Genomic DNA, 22,974 nt, shown 5'->3' with positions numbered 1-22,974 from the left:
GCTGAAAAATGTCCACCTTGCAATCCTGAGTGACTAAACGATGGGGAATATAGAAGAGGGGATAGTTTTAGAGCCATAAGGAGGTCTGTTTGACATGCTAACTATGAGCTGATGGCAGGATAGACAGGCAAGTGGAGAGATGTCCCGTCGTCAGCTAGCGATGCCCAGGTGAGAAGCTGAAGTTGGGGAGTAGAAGGCATATTTGAAATCATGAATGAGGTAGGATGCATTCAGCAAGGGAAAGAATTTGGCAGATAGGGAAAGAATTATCAGAGAGAGGGGTGGAGAAACAGAATGGAGGAGGTGATAAGTTTCTGGAAGGAAGAAGCATTAACAGTTTCAAATATAGGCAAGGACAAAAAGAATAAACATTAGTAAATTAGCCCAAGTAGCTATATAGTAAATCCTAAGACCTTAATAAACTATATTTACTTTCCTCAGTAATACTACTCCCTACTCACACAAACAAATGTTTTGAGCCTTTCGTTCAATAGCATTCAAGTCCAGAGTTTGGTTCTTAGTACTAAGTTTAGTGAACTATTCGACTTAACAGGGCAGGATATAACTAACGAAAGAGCAGGTGCATATGGCTGAAGATACAGGCACATATATATTAAGATAATCACGCACATATGGTTTAAGATACAGAATTCTATTTTTTCTACGAACATCTGGCACATCTGGAACAAAAGCCTTCGTGTAACTTTTCTCTGGTTAAGACCCCAGTGGCTAAGTTGGCAGCACCTCCAATCCTCTGAAATTCATCCCTTACCAACGTAACTAAGCAGGAAGCGGGGGAAAAAGCTATCTGCCTATGGCAGGGGTGTGGCTTGAGGAGAGTGGGAGATCTGGCTGAAATGAGGAGCGGACCATTAGATCAGGCACAGGCTGATAGATAAAACTCGGCGAAGGCAGTATGGCGTACTCAGGCCTTTTACAAAATGGCTTCTGCCTCTCCCACAGGTTGTGGATTAAAGGAAACTAAATGGCTACTGTGGAGTACACTGACTGTCTTTCTTTTCCCTACAAGAGAAACATTTATCAGGAGAGTGACAGGGTGAAGATGATGTATCAATTTCTGGAGGCCATTAGATCGCCAAAAACCACCCTGTTGCTTTCTCAAGCCTACCGTTCTTCCCACGGGGCCTACTCGGCCTAGGCCCCAGTGCTCAACCTCTACTCCCCAACTATCTCAAGTGCCATCAACTGAGAGTCCCAACAACTCCATCTCTTTCCCTGAGTAGGGGCATAACTGTGATATCAAAGACCAAAGTGTTTCACAAACAAATGCACCATGCTATTCACCTACAAAGAATCAGAGAAATAATAAAAATGGTAACACTAGCAGTAGTCATTTTCATTCATCGAGTGCTTGCTCTAGTATCAAACACTGTTATATCAAAAGCAACTATAAATAATAGCATGACAACTCTGTCTAAAAAACATGATTCCATGGGCTTCCCTGGTGGCACAGTGGTTGGGAATCTGCCTGTCAATGCAGGGGACACGGGTTCGAGCCCTGGTCTGGGAAGATCCCACATGCCACGGAGCAACTAAGCCCGTGAGCCACAACTACTGAGCCTGCGCGTCTGGAGCCTGTGCTCCGCAACAAGAGAGGCCGCGACGGTGAGAGGCCCGCGCACCGCGATGAGGAGTGGCCCCCGCTTGCCACAACTAGAGAAAGCCCTCGCACAGAAACGAAGACCCAACACAGCCAAAAATAAATAAATAAATAAATTTATAAAAAAAAAAAACATGATTCCAGGACATATACCATAATGAGAAAATACCACTGAGAAATTATTAAAAGGAATATTCTACCATAGTTGATAGGAAAAGTGAAGTGGCTCATTACTTAAGACTTCGGAATAGAGACAGACCTGGTTTACTATTCAGTTGTGTTACTTAACCTCTCTGGCCCCCAGTTTCTTTATCTGTTAAGTGGGGATAATAATAGTACCTGTGATGTAGGCTGGTTGGGAAGATAAATGAAATAAGCACTGTACATTCATTGGCACATTGCCCTGTACATAAGCATTATTCAATAAATGTCAGCTGCTATTATTAGAAAGCTATTATATTATTGTTCATTATTATAAGGAAGTAGATATAAGTCGAGTCATATCTGTGAAAGCCAGATAACACCTTTGACTATAAGATAGGTTTTAGGAGGATCTAAAACTAGGGCTATAAAATGGTTCCACATCATATACATGCTATTCATCAACATATCTGTACTCTCACCCAGGCTCAGAATTAGACATTGGTATTTATTCCTTAAATGGGAGCCATTACAGTAACAAAAAATAACATTGTCACTCCTGTAATCCCCCTTAGGAGGATTGAGCTTAGAGAAAGTAACAATCATGGGACCCCGCCCATGGCTCCACTTGGACCTCCCCCCTCCTTTTAATGCTACTGATGACTTCCCATGATATAAGACAAGGGCCTTGCTAGGGAACCTCAAGAAACCCTTCAACAAGAGCAGTGATACAAACCCCTCTTTGTTTCTTAGGTTTTACACTATGCCAAGCTAAAGAATTTATCCTTTATCCTCCTTCTGTTGATGAATACTGTTCCTGGGAATTCTTGGGCCAAGTAGCTATGTAAATCTAATAAGGGATATGTTACATATTTCTAATAGCACTAGAAGCATGGAACATTTTGTGCCACTGGTGACCACATATTACAAACAGAATTCTGAATTACTGTAGTTACATTAGGAGTTCACATACATATTTTTTTCTACTTAGCCCAGGAAAAAAACTTCTAACCCAACCAGTTGGATCACCAACTGTATCCAAAAGTCTAAGCAACCAAACTGGCTTTCAATACAAACAAGAATGGGATGCTTTCATATTTTTACCCCAGGGCCAAGGGTTATCAACCCAATCAACTCTGAACTGTATGATAACCTTTCATGCACAAATGACTCCATTATGGAGGTGCTCACTTAAAACAGAACTTTGAGAGGGAGGATCCCCCTTCAGAAACAATTTCTAGGACATGAACATCATAAATATGTTAAGAAAAAATAGAGACCAACACGGCTGTCCAATAGAAACACAGTGAAAGCCACATATGTAATTTTATATGTTCATGTACCCACATTAAAAAAATAGAAACAGAGTTACAGAAAGATAGAGAAGATGAAAAGGCAGAGGGCTATATACCAGATGAAGGAACAAGAAAAAACCCCAGAAAAACAACTAAATGAAGTGGAGATAGGCAACCTTCCAGAAAAAGAATTCAGAATAATGATAGTGAAGATGATCCAGGACCTCGGAATAAGAATGGAGGCAAAGATTGAGAAGATGCAAGAAATGATTAACAAAGACCTAGAAGAATTAAAGAACAAACAAACAGAGATGACCAATACAATAACTGAAATGAAAACTACACTAGAAGGAATCAATAGCAGAATAACTGAGGCAGAAGAACGGATAAGTGACCTGGAAGACAGAATGGTGGAATTCACTGCTGTGGAACACACTGAAGAAAAAAGAATGAAAAGAAATGAAGACAGCCTAAGAGACCTCTGGGACAACATTAAACGCAACAACATTCGCATTATAGGGGTCCCAGAAGGAGAAGAGAGAGAGAAAGGACCAGAGAAAATATTTGAAGAGATTATAGTCGAAAACTTCCCTAACATGGGAAAGGAAATAGCCACCCAAGTCCAGGAAGCACAGAGAGTCCCATACAGAATAAACCCAAGGAGAAACACGCCGAGACACATAGTAATCAAAGTGGCAAAAATTAAAGACAAAGAAAAATTATTGAAAGCAGCAAGGGAAAAACGACAAATGACATACAAGGGAACTCCCATAAGGTTAACAGCTGATTTCTCAGCAGAAACTCTGCAAGCCAGAAGGGAGTGGCATGATATACTTAAAGTGATGAAAGGGAAGAACCTAAAATCAAGATTACTCTACCCGGCAAGGATCTCATTTAGATTTGATGGAGAAATCAAAAGCTTTACAGACAAGCAAAAGCTAAGAGAATTCAGCACCACCAAACCAGCTTTACAACAAATGCTAAAGGAATTTCTCTAAGTGGGAAACACAAGAGAAGAAAAGGACCTACAAAAACAAACCCAAAACAATTAAGAAAATGGTCATAGGAACATACATATCGATAATTACCTTAAACGTGAATGGATTAAATGCCCCAACCAAAAGACATAGACTGGCTGAATGGATACAAAAACAAGACCCATATATATGCTGTCTACAAGAGACCCACTTTAGACCTAGGGACACATACAGACTGAAAGTGAGGGGATGGAAAAAGATATTCCTTGCAAATGGAAATCAAAAGAAAGCTGGAGTAGCTATACTCATATCAGATAAAATAGACTTCAAAATAAAGAATGTTACAAGAGACAAGGAAGGACACTACATAATGATCCAGGGATCAATCCAAGAAGAAGATATAACAATTATAAATATATACGCACCCAACATAGGAGCACCTCAATACATAAGGCAACTGCTAACAGCTATAAAAGAGGAAATCGACAGTAACACAATAATAGTGGGGGACTTTAACACCTCACTTACACCAATGGACAGATCATCCAAAATGAAAATAAATAAGGAAACAGAAGCTTTAAATGACACAATAGACCAGATAGATTTAATTGATATATATAGGACATTCCATCCAAAAACAGCAGATTACACGTTCTTCTCAAGTGCGCACGGAACATTCTCCAGGATAGATCACATCTTGGGTCACAAATCAAGCCTCAGTAAATTTAAGAAAATTGAAATCATATCAAGCATCTTTTCTGACCACAACGCTATGAGATTAGAAATGAATTACAGGGAAAAAAACGTAAAAAAGACAAACACATGGAGGCTAAACAATACGTTACTAAATAACCAAGAGATCACTGAAGAAATCAAAGAGGAAATCAAAAAATACCTAGAGACAAATGACAATGAAAACACGACGACCCAAAACCTATGGGATGCAGCAAAAGCGGTTCTAAGAGGGAAGTTTATAGCTATACAAGCCTACCTAAAGAAACAAGAAAAATCTCAAGTAAACAATCTAACCTTACACCTAAAGAAACTAGAGAAAGAAGAACAAACAAAACCCAAAGTTAGCAGAAGGAAAGAAATCATAAAGATCAGAGCAGAAATAAATGAAATAGAAACAAAGAAAACAATAGCAAAGATCAATAAAACTAAAAGTTTTTTCTTTGAGAAGATAAACAAAATTGATAAGCCATTAGCCAGACTCATCAAGAAAAAGAGGGAGAGGACTCAAATCAATAAAATCAGAAATGAAAAAGGGAAAGTTACAACAGACACCGCAGAAATACAAAGCATCCTAAGAGACTACTACAAGCAACTTTATGCCAATAAAATGGACAACCTGGAAGAAATGGACAAATTCTTAGAAAGGTATAACCTTCCAAGACTGAATCAGGAAGAAACAGAAAATATGAACAGACCAATCACAAGTAATGAAATTGAAACTGTGATTAAAAATCTTCCAACAAACAAAAGTCCAGGACCAGATGGCTTCACAGGTGAATTCTATCAAACATTTAGAGAAGAGCTAACACCCATCCTTCTCAAACTCTTCCAAAAAATTGCAGAGGAAGGAACACTCCCAAACTCATTCTATGAGGCCACCATCACCCTGATACCAAAACCAGACAAAGACACTACAAAAAAAGAAAATTACAGACCAATATCACTGATGAATATAGATGCAAAAATCCTCAACAAAATACTAGCAAACAGAATCCAACAACACATTAAAAGGATCATACACCACGATCAAGTGGGATTTATCCCAGGGATGCAAGGATTCTTCAATATACGCAAATCAATCAATGTGATACACCATATTAACAAATTGAAGAATAAAAACCATATGATCATCTCAATAGATGCAGAAAAAGCTTTTGACAAAATTCAACACCCATTTCTGATAAAAACTCTCCAGAAAGTGGGCATAGAGGGAACCTACCTCAACATAATAAAGGCCATATATGACAAACCCACAGCAAACATCATTCTCAATGGTGAAAAACTGAAAGCATTTCCTCTAAGATCAGGAACGAGACAAGGATGTCCACTCTCACCACTATCATTCAACATAGTTCTGGAAGTCCTAGCCACGGCAATCAGAGAAGAAAAAGAAATAAAAGGAATACAAATTGGAAAAGAAGAAGTAAAACTGTCACTGTTTGCGGATGACATGATACTATACATAGAGAATCCTAAAACTGCCACCAGAAAACTGCTAGAGCTAATTAATGAATATGGTAAAGTTGCAGGATACAAAATTAATGCACAGAAATCTCTTGCATTCCTATACACTAATGATGAAAAATCTGAAAGAGAAATTATGGAAACACTCCCATTTACCATTGCAACAAAAAAAATAAAATACCTAGGAATAAACCTACCTAGGGAGACAAAAGACCTGTATGCAGAAAACTATAAGACACTGATGAAAGAAATTAAAGATGATACCAACAGATGGAGAGATATACCATGTTCTTGGATTGGAAGAATCAACATTGTGAAAATGAGTATACTACCCAAAGCAATCTACAGATTCAATGCAATCCCTATCAAATTACCAATGGCATTTTTTACGGAGCTAGAACAAATCATCTTAAAATTTGTATGGAGACGCAAAAGACCCCGAATAGCCAAAGCAGTCTTGAGGCAAAAAAATGGAGCTGGAGGAATCAGACTCCCTGACTTCAGACTATACTACAAAGCTACAGTAATCAAGACAATATGGTACTGGCAGAAAAACAGAAACATAGATCAATGGAACAAGATAGAAAGCCCAGAGATTAACCCACGCACCTATGGTCAACTAATCTATGACAAAGGAGGCAAAGATATACAATGGAGAAAAGACAGTCTCTTCAATAAGTGGTGCTGGGAAAACTGGACAGCTACATGTAAAAGAATGAAATTAGAATACTCCCTAACACCATACACAAAAATAAACTCAAAATGGATTAGAGACCTAAATATAAGACTGGACACTATAAAACTCTTAGAGGAAAACATAGGAAGAACACTCTTTGACATAAATCACAGCAAGATCTTTTTTGATCCACCTCCTAGAGTAATGGAAATAAAAACAAAAATAAACAAGTGGGACCTAATGAAACTTCAAAGCTTTTGCACAGCAAAGGAAACCATAAACAAGACGAAAAGACAACCCTCAGAATGGGAGAAAATATTTGCAAATGAATCAACGGACAAAGGATTAATCTCCAAAATATATAAACAGCTCATGCAGCTCAATATCAAAGAAACAAACACCCCAATCCAAAAATGGGCAGAAGACCTAAATAGACATTTCTCCAAAGAAGACATACAGACGGCCACGAAGCACATGAAAAGATGCTCAATATCACTAATTATTAGAGAAATGCAAATCAAAACTACAATGAGGTATCACCTCACTCCTGTTAGAATGGGCATCATCAGAAAATCTACAAACAACAAATGCTGGAGAGGGTGTGGAGAAAAGGGAACTCTCTTGCACTGTTGGTGGGAATGTAAATTGATACAGCCACTATGGAGAACAATATGGAGGTTCCTTAAAAAACTAAGAATAGAATTACCATATGACCCAGCAATCCCACTACTGGGCATATACCCAGAGAAAACCGTAATTCAAAAAGACACATGCACCCGAATGTTCATTGCAGCACTATTTACAATAGCCAGGTCATGGAAGCAACCTAAATGCCCATCAACAGACGAATGGATAAAGAAGATGTGGTACATATATACAATGGAATATTACTCAGCCATAAAAAGGAACGAAATTGAGTCATTTGTTGAGACGTGGATGGATCTAGAGACTGTCATACAGAGTGAAGTAAGTCAGAAAGAGAAAAACAAATATCGTGTATTAATGCATGTATGTGGAACCTAGAAAAATGGTACAGATGAGCCAGTTTGCAGGGCAGAAGTTGAGACACAGATGTAGAGAATGGACATATGGACACCAAGGGGGGAAAACTGCAGTGGGGTGGGGATGGTGGTGTGCTGAATTGGGCGATTGGGATTGACATGTATACACTGATGTGTATAAAATTGATGCCTAATAAGAACCTGCAGTATAAAACAACAAACAAAACAACTAATACTAAACTTTCATTGGGTTATTTGTATGGAAATATGTTAATATAAATGTTTCAGACATTACATGAAATTTCTAAAAATCTTAAAAAAAAAAATAGAAACAGGTGAGATTAATAATATATTTAATTTAATCTAATATATCAAAAATATTGTCTAAACTTGTAGTCAATATAAAAATTGTTAATGAGATATTTTATATACTTTTGGTACTAAATCTTCAAAATCCCGTGTTTAGTTTACACTTACAGCACATCTTGATTCAAACTAGCCGCCTCTTCAAGGGCTCAATAACCACACGTGGCTAGCAGATGCTGTACTGAACGGCGCAAATACAGCCAATCTGACATGAATGACTCACGGACACCTCAGCCCTTCACCCTCTTTGCTGGAGCTCTTACAGTGTCCCCACCCCTCTCTGGGACCACTAATCCACCTGGAGTTGTGAGGAAGAAGGGGGGGGAAAGGATGTGTTTTTAACAAAGCACCTTGGAAACCCAACTCCATTTCCCAGTAGAAACAATAGCAAACACAATAGTTCTATGGCTAAGTGGCATTAAGGGTTAAATAGGCTTTCCTGGGGAGGAAGGTCTGGGAACCTAATCACCATTTAGAACACTATCCAGGAGATAGCGTGTTCCAACCTTCCAATAGGCACACAAAGAGACTGCCTGGATCTCTCATCTACACTCTTCGTAAAAGGGAACTGACAGCCATGTTTACAAAGAGCTTTCATTTAAGTACTTAAATTAAGCCAGTTGGTTCCCTTCTTCATCCCTGTCCCCTCCTCCCCGCATTCAGAGGGTCCTTCAATCCTGCCCTTCTCTGGAAAGCACATTTCTCCCTGAGATGTGGAACAGCTGCCATTTTGGAACACTCCGTGAAACTGAGAACCCTGTCTTCTGAACAGTTCTAGTCATCTTCCTGAAGCAAAGGCAAACTGAAAAGGACAATAGTTGCCCTTTCCTTATGTGTGCCCTGCCCTTCTGCCACCCCTCCTACCCCCATCCTAACCTCAAAGTCAAAAGCTCTCAAGTGGCCAGCACTAATGCAAAACTAGGCAATTTCAACTACATATTTTAGATCTCCCCCACCTCTCATTCTCTCATCTCCCCAGCCCACCTCAACGTACGCTTCTGCATAATAACCATGCAAGCACACAGACAACAAGCCTTACCCTATTTGTCTTCAAATCCACCTCATAGCTCTTCATTCCAGGAGAAATGTACAAACTCTAGCTTGCAGGTTTCGAAGCCCTTTTGTGATCCAGTCTTAACTAGTTGCAATCTTGACTGGATAAACTGAATCATCACTGGGTCCTGTCAATTCTCCCTCCCTCACCTGCAATCTGTTGGTTAAGAGTCCACTGTTGTTGACATCTCCCGTATCTTAATCCACATTCTCCAGTCACCTTTTTCCAATGACTATTCTCAAGACCCTTGAGGACTAGGACCATATCTTTTACTATTCCAATTTCCCCTCGGGCCAAGTCTTTCTTGGTGTCTCCTTTGGCCCCAAGTATAGTATAGTATAGTCCACAGAGGGTGTTGAATGAACATACGGTATATGAAAGCCTAGATTGCTATAGTAGCAATCCAAAGTCAGACTTATCTTCCAGAAACACCATTTTGGTCATATCACCACAATGGTGGTAAAAGTCAGACCAACGGCTACCTTCAGGGGAGGAAGGGATTGCAGGAAGAAGCAAGAAGCATTTTCTGGGTTAAGTTCTAGACAGAGGGTTAAGGGATCATAGTGGAAGTTGTTACACTATTTGGAGTAGGGGTGGGCAGAGGGGCAGGATGACTTTTGAGAACGTAGAATGAAGACGTGAGGCATGTCAGGCCAACCAGTGTGTCCCAGGCAGAGGGAACAACATATGCAATGTCACAGAAGCAAGAGGCAGAGTGAGTCTGGAGAAGTGACTCTGAAGAGTGTGGAGAGACACTGTTGGCAAAACCAGGTTAAGGAGTTTGGATTTTATTCTGAAATATAATGGGGAGTCCCTGAAGAATTTTTAGTAGGGGAATGACTTTTTAATTTACTTTATTTTAAGAATCAGCAATCTAGTGGCGATGAGGATGAAGAATCAGTGGCAAGCAAGACCAGGAGGGAGACCAACTGAGTGCCTGCTGAAACAATGGTCCAGATGAAAGTTGAAACAAGGGAGGAGCAAATAAGAAAGAATGGATACAAGACAGGTTTAGGATACAGAACAGACAGGACTCCATAATTGTCTCAGCACTCCCTAGTCATCTCCCAGCTGGTACCTAATGTGAAAGTAGCACTTACTCCCTTGACCAGGGATCTAGTCTTCTACCCCTAAATCTCCCCTTTTCTTTCTTTCTTTTTTTTTTAAACAAGAAATATTTTATTCACTGCAAAACAAAACAATAAACAAACAAAAGTGCAGATAAACATAGTAGTATACACATGACCGATAGAGGGTTCTCTGTATAAGCTTTCACTAAAGTTCTAATTCCTCCTTCTACTCTTACACAAAGAAAAAGAGCTATCAGGCAGAGTACCTCATTCTTAAAATTCTTTCTAGTAAACTATATTTAATTCACAGGTTGGATAGAAGTCTGGGAGCATTTACTTTTTATGTATGTATGTATGGATGTTTAATTGATATATAACATTGTATTCGTTTCAGGTGTTCAACATAATGATTTGATATTTGTATATACTGCAAAATGATCACCACAGAAAAGCTAGTTAATATCCATTGTCACACAAAGTTACAACATTTTTTCTTTTTTCTTATGAGAACTTTTAAGATCTACTCTCTTAGCAGCTTTCAAATATACCACACAGCAGTGTTAACTATGGTCACCATGCTGTACATTACATCCCACGACTTATTTATTTTATACCTGGAAGTTTGTACCTTTTGACACCCTTCACCCACTTTACCCACCCTCCAACCCCTGCCTCTGGCAACCACCAATCTGTTCTCTGTATCTATGAGCTTGTTTTGTTTTTGTTTTCATTTTGTTTTGTTTTAGATTCCACATTTAAGTGAGATCACATGGTATTTGTCTTTCTCTGTCTGACTTATTTCCCTTGACATAATGCCCTCAAGGTCCATCTGTGTTGGCACAAATAGCAAGATTTCCTTCTTTTTTATGGCTGAATAATATTCCATTGTATGTATATATCACATTTTCTTTATTCATACATCGATGGACATTTAGGTTGTTTTCATATATTGGTTATTATAAATAAGCTGCAATGAACACGGGGGTACATATATCTTTTCAAGTTAATGCTTTCATTTTCTTCAGATAAGTACCCAGAAGTGGAGTTGCTGGATCATACGTTAGTTCTATCTTTAATTTTTTGAGGAATCTCCATACTGTTTTCCATAGTGGCTGCACCAATTTACATTCCCACCAACAGTGGAGGAGGGTTCCCTTTTCTCCACATCCTTTCCAACACTTGTTACTTGTGTTTTTGTTAATAGCTATTCTAACAGGCCTGTGGTGATATTACTGTGGTTTTATTTACATTTCCCTGATGATTAGTGATGTTAAGCATCTTTTCATGTACCTGCTGTCCATCTGTATATCTTCCTTGAAAAAATGTCTATTCAGATCCTCTGCCCATTTTTTAATCAGATTGTTTAGTTTTTTTGCTATTGAGTTATATGAGTTCTTTACATATTTTGGATGTTAACGCCTTATCAGGTATATAATTTGACAAGATTTTCTCCCATTCAGCAGGTTGCCTTCTCATTTTGTTGATGATTTCTTTCCCCCTTTTTCGTCTCAAAATAACTATCATCACACGCTTCAAATGGCCAATGAGGAAGGTGAAAAGGAAGCAAGATCAGGGGAGGAACAACTAATTATAAAAGTCAATGCCCCACTTTTGTGGCATTTTGAGTTTTCAATGCACCTTCCATTGCCTCCGGTTGTTCTCACAGGCCACGTTGCCACTGTTTCACCCAAAACCACTTCCTTAGCTTCCAACCACAATGAAAGGCTCCCCTAAAAGTCACTCCTTTTCCAAATAAGCCCCATAAAATATACTCATGGGCATATGAAAAAGTTAAGCCTTAGTTAAAAATACCACTAAATGCTTGGAACACAGATCCTTTAAAAAGCATAGGTTTACTTCTTAAATCTGTAAGCCAAAATACTGCCTTTTGCTGATACATGTTGACGAAGGCACACAGATACCAGTAAGCAAGGCTGGCTACAGGATGTGAAAAAGCAACACTCAAGGGAAAATTGCACTTTTTCAAATGCTCTCTGTTTCAAATTACAGACTTGGGATATTTCTCTGAAACAACTCTCCCTATTTATTAAAAAAAAAGTCTGTACATGATTTATACATGTGTTTCAGCTATTTCTAGAAAAATGACTCAGTTTTATGTTTAGAAAAAAAAAGCATTTCCTTCAATAAAAAAGAAATCGCTTTAAGAAAGTAGCTTCAAACATCAAACCATTTTGAATACTTATTATCTACTTCAGTCTCACGGCTCACTTTCTTCTTGGTGCCCTCAATTTGCTCAGAGTTAGTAGTAGCGACAAGCTTACCTCTGCTATTCACTGAATAAAAGGAAATTATGACTCATAGCAAAACAAAACATACAAGACAGCAGAACCTCAGCCAAAACTATTAAGAACTATTATACCAAAAAAAGAAAAAGAAAAAAAACCCCACCCCACTTCTTAAAACCATGTATTAGTCTTATAAGGATACACTGGAAATTTAAAAATATTAAAAGGCTTCATCCCAGCTGTGTACACTAAAGATACCATTGTATAAATGTAGTGTTAACATTTGTGACACTATGTATAAAACCTGTCTACAAAGCAACACTTGAAACAGATGTAGCACAAAATACTTGCATTTCATATGCTTTTTATATGGTTCCCCAAATCAAACTTAATTCCATCCATGCCCAGCTGACTGCAAGAAACAGGTATGACTAATTTTAAAAGAGCACATAGCCATGTCCTAAGGGGTATGCAGTAAGAAGCTACTAAGTCCTGGGTGAAATACTATATTCACATGCTCAACAGTATACTTTAGTGAAGAATTCCAGTCACAGTAACTTTTCACAACAAGATTTATTGTCAGAGCTTGTAAGTGGATATACTGGGAATAGTTCCACGCCTATTAGGAAAAAAACCTTCCAACCAAATGCACAACTCACGCCTGTTACACCACCAGCAGAACTGAATCTTCTACTAGGAAAAAAAATCGGTTTTGCAGTGTTTAGAGTTGGATATAACCAAGACCTGAGAAATAAGTAGGCAGTTACTTTGACAAGAGATAAACAATGGCCCTCCAACTGTACAGAAATCCAAAAATACACTTCACGTTATTCTGCAGAAAAACAAGTTAACAAATAAAACCCTATCTAACATCACTTTGCTGAAAGGACCTCAGGCTCCCAGCGAAGAGTGCAGTTTTAAGTAGCAACTAAGATGCCTGCTGACAGTCAAATAAAGACCTATTTGATAATCAGTGTGACAGAAAACAGAACATTTATGGCTCCCAGCTATTAGCAAGTGAAAGATTAGACTAAATTTTAAGAAAAATTCACCAAATGTTCTAAAATTTCAGACCTTCCAAAATGGCTAGATCCTAAAAGCAAAAGAACAAATAGTTACCACATGCTGAGGGGAGGGATGGGGGCAGGCAGCAGGGAGTGACTGAAAGGGACTCACAGAAAGAAAATGCTACCAAAATATGGCATATCATTAGAAATTCAGGTATAGACAGCAAAATGACAAGAACATCATTAAGATCATTAACCATTCCCTAGCACATGTAGTTATCATGTAAGATTAAAATGAAAAAACCTGAATGACTTTAGAGAAGCCTAAAGACTAAAGAAGATAACTCATGATCAGCAATTGAAAGTATTATACAAAGTATCTTCCCATACCTGCCCTGCATAAGAAAAGAAAGATCAATGTCAACTTGGAAGAAGGTTTTTTGCTTTAGGAAAAAATGTAGTGTAGAAGATGGCAAGATAAAACGAGCTGACAGATGAAATTTCCACTAAAAACAGAATTCAACTTTTCCCCTCTGTTCACAGAACTATCTGGAGCCTCTAAAATACCATGGATAAGTTACATAGCCACTAAAAATTTTAATTATGAAGACTATGTGGCAACCGGGAATAATTCATAGGACAAAATAGGTGGAAAAGGCAGAACTCAAAGTAATATGTACACTATGATTACAATGCTAGGTAAAAAGCTGTAATGATGGTTGTTAAGAAGGGGGCCAGACTTTCTTTTTCCTTTCCAAAGATTCTGTAAATATTGCCATAAAAGTTTTATAGATCAAAAATCATGTTTAAACTATGAGTCTTGGCATTCAGGAAAATGTTAAATAAGTTATTCCTTTCAAGAAAAAAAAAAGGCACACTGCTTTGTAGTTTATCCTTTTTACTACTTCAAATTAAGGAGGATTTCAAATGGCCACACTACAAACGGTGGGTTCTTATCTGTATGAGTACTCAAAGGGTGTAGACTTTCATACTTAGGATGGACAAACATCTGCTTTTCTATGTGGAAAAAATGGTCACACCCTTGTAGGAAACTGACATGTTTAAAAAGCTTATGGCATTCTTAAAGATGTCTACTTGCTCCATTTTTCTAAATAGATAAATCAAAAACGGAAAACAAAGCATCAAAACCAGACCGGTCTTCAGGGGACCCTACTAATCAAACTGTTAACCGAAGCTACGAGTTACAAAAGTAAAGCCTCTCTGGTTTTATTTCTGAAGGAACGCTCTCTATAGCCAACTATTCAGTTTGGTAGGTTCCATTCTTTCAAACACCTCACTCGGCTAAAACGGATTACAACACATCCAGTGCCTCCCCGACCCTGTTAAGAGAATTCTGAGAAAAAGAGGGTATCTAGCGAAAGACGTCAAGGATTATAGTGATGTATTTTAAAATTTTCAATATGCAAGCAGGAGTCTTATGCAGGTTGCTTTAATAGTCTGAGTTCTATTTTATCGGGCTACTGCAGGCAAAGCAGTTCTTTATCTCCTCACCATTAGGACAAGGGTAGGGAGGTGAAGTGCTCCCTACTTCTCTCCTGTAGGTCAGAACCCTGTGGATCGAGTCATCGCATTTGACTATTGTAACCGCGCTCAGCGAGTCCTCCCCTTCCTTCCTTTCTTTTCCCTGGACAAATCCCTACGTGACTAACACAAACCTAATTTATGATGTCAATAGGTAGGCCAGGTCCCTAAAAAGCTCTGTCCCCGCGGGTTCAGACTCTGCATCTCTCCGCCCCACCCTGTCGCGGCTTGGGTGGAATCGCCAATGAAACACTAACAGTAGCTAAGGTAACAGAGCCGGGCTTAACCGGACCGATGCCGGAGAAGAAGTGAAAAGAGTTTCTCCGGGCCTGGGGGTTGGGAGGCTGGCTCCGCGGACTGATTTTCCATTGGGTGGGGGTGGGTTAGAGACCACAGAAGCGCAAAAGCAGTAGTCTAATCTTTGAAGGCCGGCGGCCGGCTCTGCCACGCTCTCAGCAGGAAGGGGAGGGGAGCGGGAGGAAGAGGGGGAGGAGAAGCGGCGAAGGAAGGGAGGAGGGGGGGAAGGAGGGTCGGAGGCGGAGCCAGGGCTCCAGGAAAACCCGCGCGCGAGCCCGCAGCACCTCGGGGCGGAGTCGCCGGCTCCGTCCGGCCCCTCGGCCTCCACCGCGCGCGGTGCGCCCCGAAGGGGCGGGCCCGCCCGCAGCCTCCCTCCGGGTCTCGGGCCCTCCTTCCCCTCTCCTCCCTCCCCTCCCTCCTTTCCATCTCAGCAGCGCCCTCGGTCTCCCTCTCCGGCTCATACAAAAGCAAAATGTCCGCCATCTTCCGAGGCGGCTGCGCTCGTCGCCGCCACCGGCCCGGCTCTCCTGCGCTTTCTCCCCGGGGCCGCCCTTCCCCCGGCCCCCTCCCCGACCCCCGGCGCCGCGGCTCCTCGGAAGCCGCGGAGGCGCCACTCACTCCCGCCCTCGCCCCCACCTCGCCCCGCCCGCCCCGCCGGGCGACGCAGGACCGCCTCGGGCGGGGGCAGGGGGGCTCGGCTGCCCAGGCCGACCGGCTCCCGCTTCCCGCCCGGCCCACCCCCTGGATGGCCCCTTTACCTTGATGCAGTACGGCGGTTCGTCGTAGGTGACCAGCATGTACCTGTCTCCGCGGCTGGCCGGGTCCCGGGCGCGCAGCTGCGGGACGAGGGATGACGGAGGGGGCCGCGAAGGGAAAGGGGGAGGAGGGGGCGATACCAACGTTACAGAAGCACCTAAATCCACCACCACCCCCACCCCTAGCGAACTCTCCCCATCTCTCCCCTCCCCTCCCTTTACCTTCAAGAATAACTCCACAGCGCCTTTGGCAATGTCCAAATAGGTGGTGCCCAGGTCAGTGCGCTGGTTCATAGAGGCGGACGTGTCTATGAGGAACAGCAGGATGGGCATCTTCCCCCGCACCCCTGGCTCCGGTGCCCACTCTCCTGGCCCTCTTGCCCTCACTGCCGCGTACTGCCACCCGAACCCTCAACTCTCGCAGAGCCAGGGTGCAGGGAGCAAGAGTAAGAGGGGGAGACGGGACGGGACGGATGGAACTGCTCCTGGCCTCCTCTTTCTGCAGCCGCACCTCTTCTCCCTCCAAGGGAACTTGAAAGTGTGAGCGTGTGTAGCCCTCGGGACCCTCCCCCTTCCTCTCTTCTGCCACCACTACTGCCGCCGCCGCCGCTGCCGCCGCAGGGACTATTGCCCGAGCATCGGTCCAAGCTCACTGAAGCGCTCGCCCCAGACTGAGAGCTGTCTGTTAACCAACACACAACTTCTGTCCGCTCACCTACCATGGGCACCATGTGACCAGAACCCACGCCATTGGCTGCCAATTATATGTTATTTGCATATTCATTAGATGACAGGGCAAGGGGAGGGACTTGGGCGAACCCTGGGAGTTGAAGTTTGAACCCAGGCAGGGGGTAAGGGGAAATGTTAAGGACCCTCATTTAAAGGACTTGGAAGCTGTTAGGACACTTAGGGTGGTTTGGATGGACTTTTCTCTTGCTCTTCAAAGATGATAATTCGAAAGGAAGAGTGAATTTGAGCAACAGTTGTGCAGAGGTACAGAAACAGATGCTTGGACAGGCTGTATAGAAGACGCTTTGCTAACTGCAATCGATCAATCCTGCCAGTGGCTAAGACCAAAACATTTCAGAAGCAGCAAACTTCTTTCCTGGCAAGACCTACTCGCATTCCTTCAGATCCCTCCCCACGCTTGATCAGTGTTTGTGAGTCGGTCGCTGGCCTTGCATTCCGCGTATATCTACTTAGAAAGGAAACTAAAACTTAAACACAGTTACCTAAACTGGCCTTTTGTGTGCACAAGCTTCTTCAGTTTCATTGAGCACTTTGAAGTATTGCCCTGCCTGTGATAATTCCACCCACTGTCGTGTCTGTGCAGCCTTTACACATGGAAGGTTTGCCATCCTGGATTCTGATTCATCTCACATTTATTGAGCACCTGTGAAGTGTCAGCCACCCATGTTAGTCTCATTTAGTCTTTGAAATAATTGTGGTAGGTGGCATTATGTTCAATTTTCAGTAAAGGAAAGTGCAGCTCAGGGAGATGAGGACAACACTGAGGGATGTTCTCAGGTCTGGCTCTACGGAGAGTCTCAATGAGTGGCCAACCACGCTTGGCTGACTGCTTCATGTAACTCGAATTTTAAATATGGAGGTGTGTATTCCCAGCAGTATGCTGTGCACAACGTGGAATCCTGAACTTCAGTGAGTTTACAACTTCATTTGATATGTTCCTTGTAATATATATAAAATCCATATTCAATAACATTTTCATAAAAATAAGATTTCAGAAGAGGCCATATAGCAATGTATGAATCAGGGACAAACAAGTGATGCAAATAAAAAGTGCAGTGGGGGAATTTCCTGGTGGTCCGGTGGTTAGGATTCCATGCTCTCACTGCCGAGGGCCCGGGTTCGATCCCTGGTCAGGGAACTAAAATCCCACAAGCCGCGTGGTGTGGCAAAAAAAAAAAAAAAAAAGCGGTGGAAGCAATGGTCCAGTGGTCTCGAAGTTCAGAAGGTTTCCTAGATGAGGCACTTAGCAGGAAGGGAGGGATTCTGGATTGAAAGGAATGGTGGGAACAAAAATTCAGCCAGAGATACTAACATGCATAGCACAATTCAGGCCCATCTGGGATACAGCTGGTGGGAATTAATGGGGAAATAAGGATGAAAAAGACACATTTGTTATCTCACAGTTGCCATGAGTCAGGGGTCTGGGCACGGTGTAGCTGGATTCTCTGCTCAGTCTCACAAGACCGCAATCAAGGTGTCAGCCAGGCTGTGTTTTCATCTGGAGGCGTGACTGGGAGAGAATCAGATTCCAAGGTGAATCTGAATCCTGAATGGATGTTGGCAGAATTCATTTCCTTGTGGCTGTCTGCTGGGTGGAGGCCACCCTTGGGTCCACCTGCACTTACCTCCCTCCCATAGGTTGTTCACAGTATGATTGTTTGCTTCTTCAGGGCCAGCAGGAAAGTCACTCACTGCAGTCTTCTAAGATGGAGCCTTATATAATGTAACTTAATCATGAGAGTGCCATCCGTCACCTTCGCCATATTCTATTGACTAAAAGCAAGTCACAGGTCTTACCCACACTCACTCAAGGAGAGAAGATTACACAGGACATAATATCACGCAGGGGAGATCATGGGGACCATCTAAGAATTCTGCCTTGCATTAGGTGGGGATGAGATTATTACCTGGAAACAAACTTTGCCTCATTCACAGTTTTTGTTGAAGTCAACTCCAAGTCATAATATAGCACTTTCAGCCCACTGGATTACATGCATGGGGTTGATTGCTTGTTTAGACTATCCTTTGGTGAAGAAATACAAGATTTCCTATTAGGAGCTATATATATACACACACATATATATGTGAACTGGGGCATATCACAGTCCTTATTTATATACTTAAATATATATAAACAAACATATTTATATAATAAATATAATCAAGATATTTAATTATAAACATATAAATAAATATTTATGTATTATGTATATGATATATTATAAATGTATATGGACTGTGATAGGCCCCAGTTCACAGTGTTTATTTATCTCTTTGTTTGTTTGTTTATTTCTTTGAAGTATAGTTGATTTACAATGTTGTGTTAATTTCTGCTGTACAGCAAAGTGACTCAATTATACATATAAATGTTCATTTTCCTATTCTTTTCCATTATGGTTTATCCCAGGACACTGAATATAGTTCCCTGTGCTCTACAGTAGGACCTTGTTGTTTATCCATTCTATATGTAATAGTTTCCATCTACTAACCCCAACCTCCCACTCCATCCCTCTCCCATCCCCCCTCTCCCCCTTGGCAACCACAAGTCTGTTCTCTATGTCTTCACAGACAGTATTTTAAGATGACATTTAAAAATCTTCTTTACAATTTTCCCCTAACTTTTTACAATGAGTGTGCTTTGCTTTTATAATCAGGAAAGAGGCTATGTTAAAAAATTACAAAGTATCCCAAATACAAATTACAAATTTACCAAAAAAAGAAGAAAAAAACCCTCCAAGGTGAATACTATTGAAACAGTTTTCCAAAAAATGCTAAGGAAGCACAAATAGTCTTAGTCACCAGGTGCTCCAGTGGGACAACATCCATGTCTTCATTATAAACTACAAAAGTGACAATATACAAAAACTAACCGGGGGGGAGGGGTAAATTGGGAGATTGGGATTGAGATATACACACTACTATATATAAAATAGATAACTAATAAGAGCCTACTGTATAGCACAGGGAACTCAATACTCTATAATGGCCTATATGGGAAAAGAATCTAAAAAAGAGTAGATATATGTATATGTATGACTGATTCACTTTGTTGTACACCTGAAACGAACACAGCATGGTAAATCAACTATACCCCAATAAAAAAAATAACCTTCTGGTGGATTTACGAGTTTATTCAGATTAAACCAAATTCCAAGCCCTTAGCCTGAAGCCTCTCTTCTTCACTTCTTAGGGGAAAGTAAACCCTGCATTATGCTGGGGTGGGTATTTTTATTGCGTTTCTTTGACACACACCAACACTAAGACCCCCAGAGCCCTTTCTACGTCTTTCTCTGCTACAGAATATCAGCACCACCCCCCCTTGTTATAGGTTGACTTGTGCTTTGGCTTTGCTGCTGTTGGAATGTAAGCTCCTAGAGGGCAGGCTGAGCCTGTAACCAATGCCTGGTGCCAAGTTCCAGCTCGATCAATGGTTGTTGAAAGAAACAGTTGCGTGTGCTGTGGCTGCCCTTCTTTCATTGTCTTCCCAGGTGCCCCTTTCCTCGGGGTGCCCAGCCCTGCCTGCCACCCCACCCCAGCAGGGCGGGAGGCCTAGCTCCCTGTCCCTGTGGATGCAGGGTCTTTGGGATTTGGGGCCCAGTAGGCCCCTTCAGACCAAGCCCTGGAGCTGACTGCCCCCCCCGCCCCCGGGCAGAACCCCTGCAGCTTCCAACTTTCAGGCCCACTTTCGCTGCCACCTCTGGCCAGTTAACAGAATTCTTTTTTCGCGGCAGCTCTATGACCTACACCAATGCCCCTGTCTTCTTTCTGGGTTGCTCTTGCTTTTTTGAACTCCTGAGCTTTTGAAAATAGTTTCCTCTTTTCTCTTCATGTCTCTACTCTTTTTTTTGCTTTTCTTCCACTCGTAGCCTCTAAATCAATTCACTTTAATACTTCACCATGGCCCCTCATTGCAGGCCTTTCTATTGTACCTCATGTCTGAGGTTACCAGACATCTCTCAGGAAGGAATTCCTACCAAGCACTGCTCTCCTGGCCTTCATTCTCTTCACAACAAATGTTAGCATACTTTGTGCATGTTTCCATTTCATGTGGCTGGCCTTGGGGTGGTCCACCACCATACAATAGACTCTTTGTTTTGATGAGGGCTGGTTTGATTTCTCACTCGCCAAAGATTTGTTACTTCTTGCCTTTAAGCAGGCCCTAATCACCGCATCTTGACAAAAAGACCTTACTTAACCTGATTACTACCCCCTCCCAAATTCCAAATTCCACCATCTACTCCCTCCTCAAGGCCATGCAATCTGGTTTTTCTCCCTAGCACTCTTTAGAAACTACTCTGAGGTCCCAGGGGCCAGCTCCTGGCCAAATCCAATGGTCTGTTCTATATTTTCCTTTGTCGACTGTAGAGCCATTTGTCACTTGCCTTTCTGAGCTTCCCCTGCCCCCGCCACCTTGCCTTTCATCACCTGCCACTTGTCCTGGAATCTTCCTTACCCCTTGGACTATTTGCTTTCAACTTCTCTGACTCCTAAACTTAATCTCTGTCTCGGTCTGTGGCTACCGCTTTTCCTCCCACTGGTCCCACAAAGGACTGTGTTATTTCCACAATCTTTATTCATTTAGCCATTCTTTCTTTTATTCAAATATTCCTTGGGTGGACCTTCTATATGACAGGCAACGAGAATATACTGGTGAACAAGGGACACAGCATGTTATAACGGTTAAGAACTTGGATTTGGGGGTTCAAATCCCAGCTCTGCCGTTTACTAGCTATGTGACCTTGGGCAAGTTACTTAACTCTGCCTCAGCTTCATCATCTGTATAATGGCGATAACAATAGTACCTCATAGGATTGTTATGAGGATTAAATGAATTAATATTTACAGAGTTTACAGAAGTGCTTAGCACAGAGTTATCTCTGTGTAAGCATTAAATAAAAGAATAGATATAGTCCATGGCCTCATACATTACATTCTAGTGGGGAAAATAATCAAAAGTGTAGATGCAATGTTTTATTAAGTGTTATGAGAGAGGAAATGCATAGTGCTCTGGGAGCAGTGGAAAGAACGTATATTCTAGAAGGGCTGCAGAGGTCAGGAGGACATACAGAGAAGGTTTCCTGAAGGATATGACTTGCAGGAAATGTAGGAAGTAGCCTGGTGAAGGAGGGCTCGTGGAGGTAAGGAATGGGGCAGGCGAGGAGAGAGAATGTTCTAGGCAGGCAATGGTGAGGTGGTCAGATGGTGAGAGACATTGAAAGAAAACCAATGGAAAAAAGAAAGTTCTGTATTGCTAGAGTGTAGGGGAGCTGGGGTGGGGGGGGGAGTACGATGGGGAGAGAGGTGGCTAGAGATGAGCTTGCAGGGGTGAGAGGGATCAGGTCATGTAAGGCCTACTAGGCCCTGCTGAGAACTTGGGATTTTATCCGGCAATGTGGAAACTGTGGGTCCACTCGCTGACACAGGCGACAAAGGAAGAGACGCATATTTGGAGCGGGGTGGCGGGGAGGGGTTCATTCAACAAATGTTTATTAAGCATCTGCTATGTGCCGGGAGATTTTCCCAAGAGCCAGATATACATCAGTGAACAAGGTAGACCCAATGGGACTTCCCTGGTGATCCAGCGGTTAAGAGTCAGCGCTTCCGGTGCTGGGGACGCAGCTTCCATCCCTGGTTGGGGAACAAGGATCCCACATGCCCTGCGGTGGCAAAAAAAAAAAAAAAAGCCCAGTGCCCTGCGTGCAAGGGCACAAGCTGGCTGAGTGAAGTATAAAAGTAAAAGTAAGTCTCCGAGTGGGGAGAAGCTGCCCCCCTCTGACAGATTTTGGGGGGATACACTAGAGTCGTGAGTGCTTCATTTCTTAAGCACTATGTGCCAGGGCAGCCTTCCTGCGAGTTAAGGGCTATTATTTTTCGTCCCATTTTGCCAGGGGAGGAAACTGAGTTTGCTCAGGTGGTCAGCCTCCCGATGCTGGAGGCCAAGCTTCCCTCCCCGTCTCTGCAGGAGCAGTACCAGAAT

General features: G+C 42.0%; 1 protein-coding gene across 9 annotated transcripts in view; it reads right to left on the bottom strand.

The window, feature by feature from the left end:
• INTS6L (integrator complex subunit 6 like) overlaps nucleotides 1-16,950 on the bottom strand; it is a 55,466-nt gene extending 38,516 nt beyond the window's left edge. For 6 of the 9 annotated variants that reach the window (XM_057538482.1, XM_057538483.1, XM_057538485.1 and 3 more), the window contains exons 1-2: nucleotides 16,470-16,950; nucleotides 16,251-16,328 (exon numbers count right to left, since the gene is read on the bottom strand). In XM_057538482.1, coding sequence (XP_057394465.1) covers nucleotides 16,251-16,328; nucleotides 16,470-16,580 — 189 coding nt within the window. In that variant the 5' untranslated portion in view covers nucleotides 16,581-16,950. The remainder of the gene's footprint in view (nucleotides 1-16,250; nucleotides 16,329-16,469) is intronic. The other 3 variants (XM_057538489.1, XM_057538486.1, XM_057538490.1) reach the window with 1 other exon arrangement.
• Nucleotides 16,951-22,974: the final 6,024 nt, after the last annotated feature.

The sequence above is a fragment of the Balaenoptera acutorostrata genome, chromosome X (assembly GCF_949987535.1).
Source record: "Balaenoptera acutorostrata chromosome X, mBalAcu1.1, whole genome shotgun sequence".
NCBI classification, from domain to species: Eukaryota; Metazoa; Chordata; class Mammalia; order Artiodactyla; family Balaenopteridae; genus Balaenoptera; species Balaenoptera acutorostrata.
Note: the sequence above shows the minus strand (reverse complement) of the source record. Positions and strands in the feature narration are given on the sequence as shown.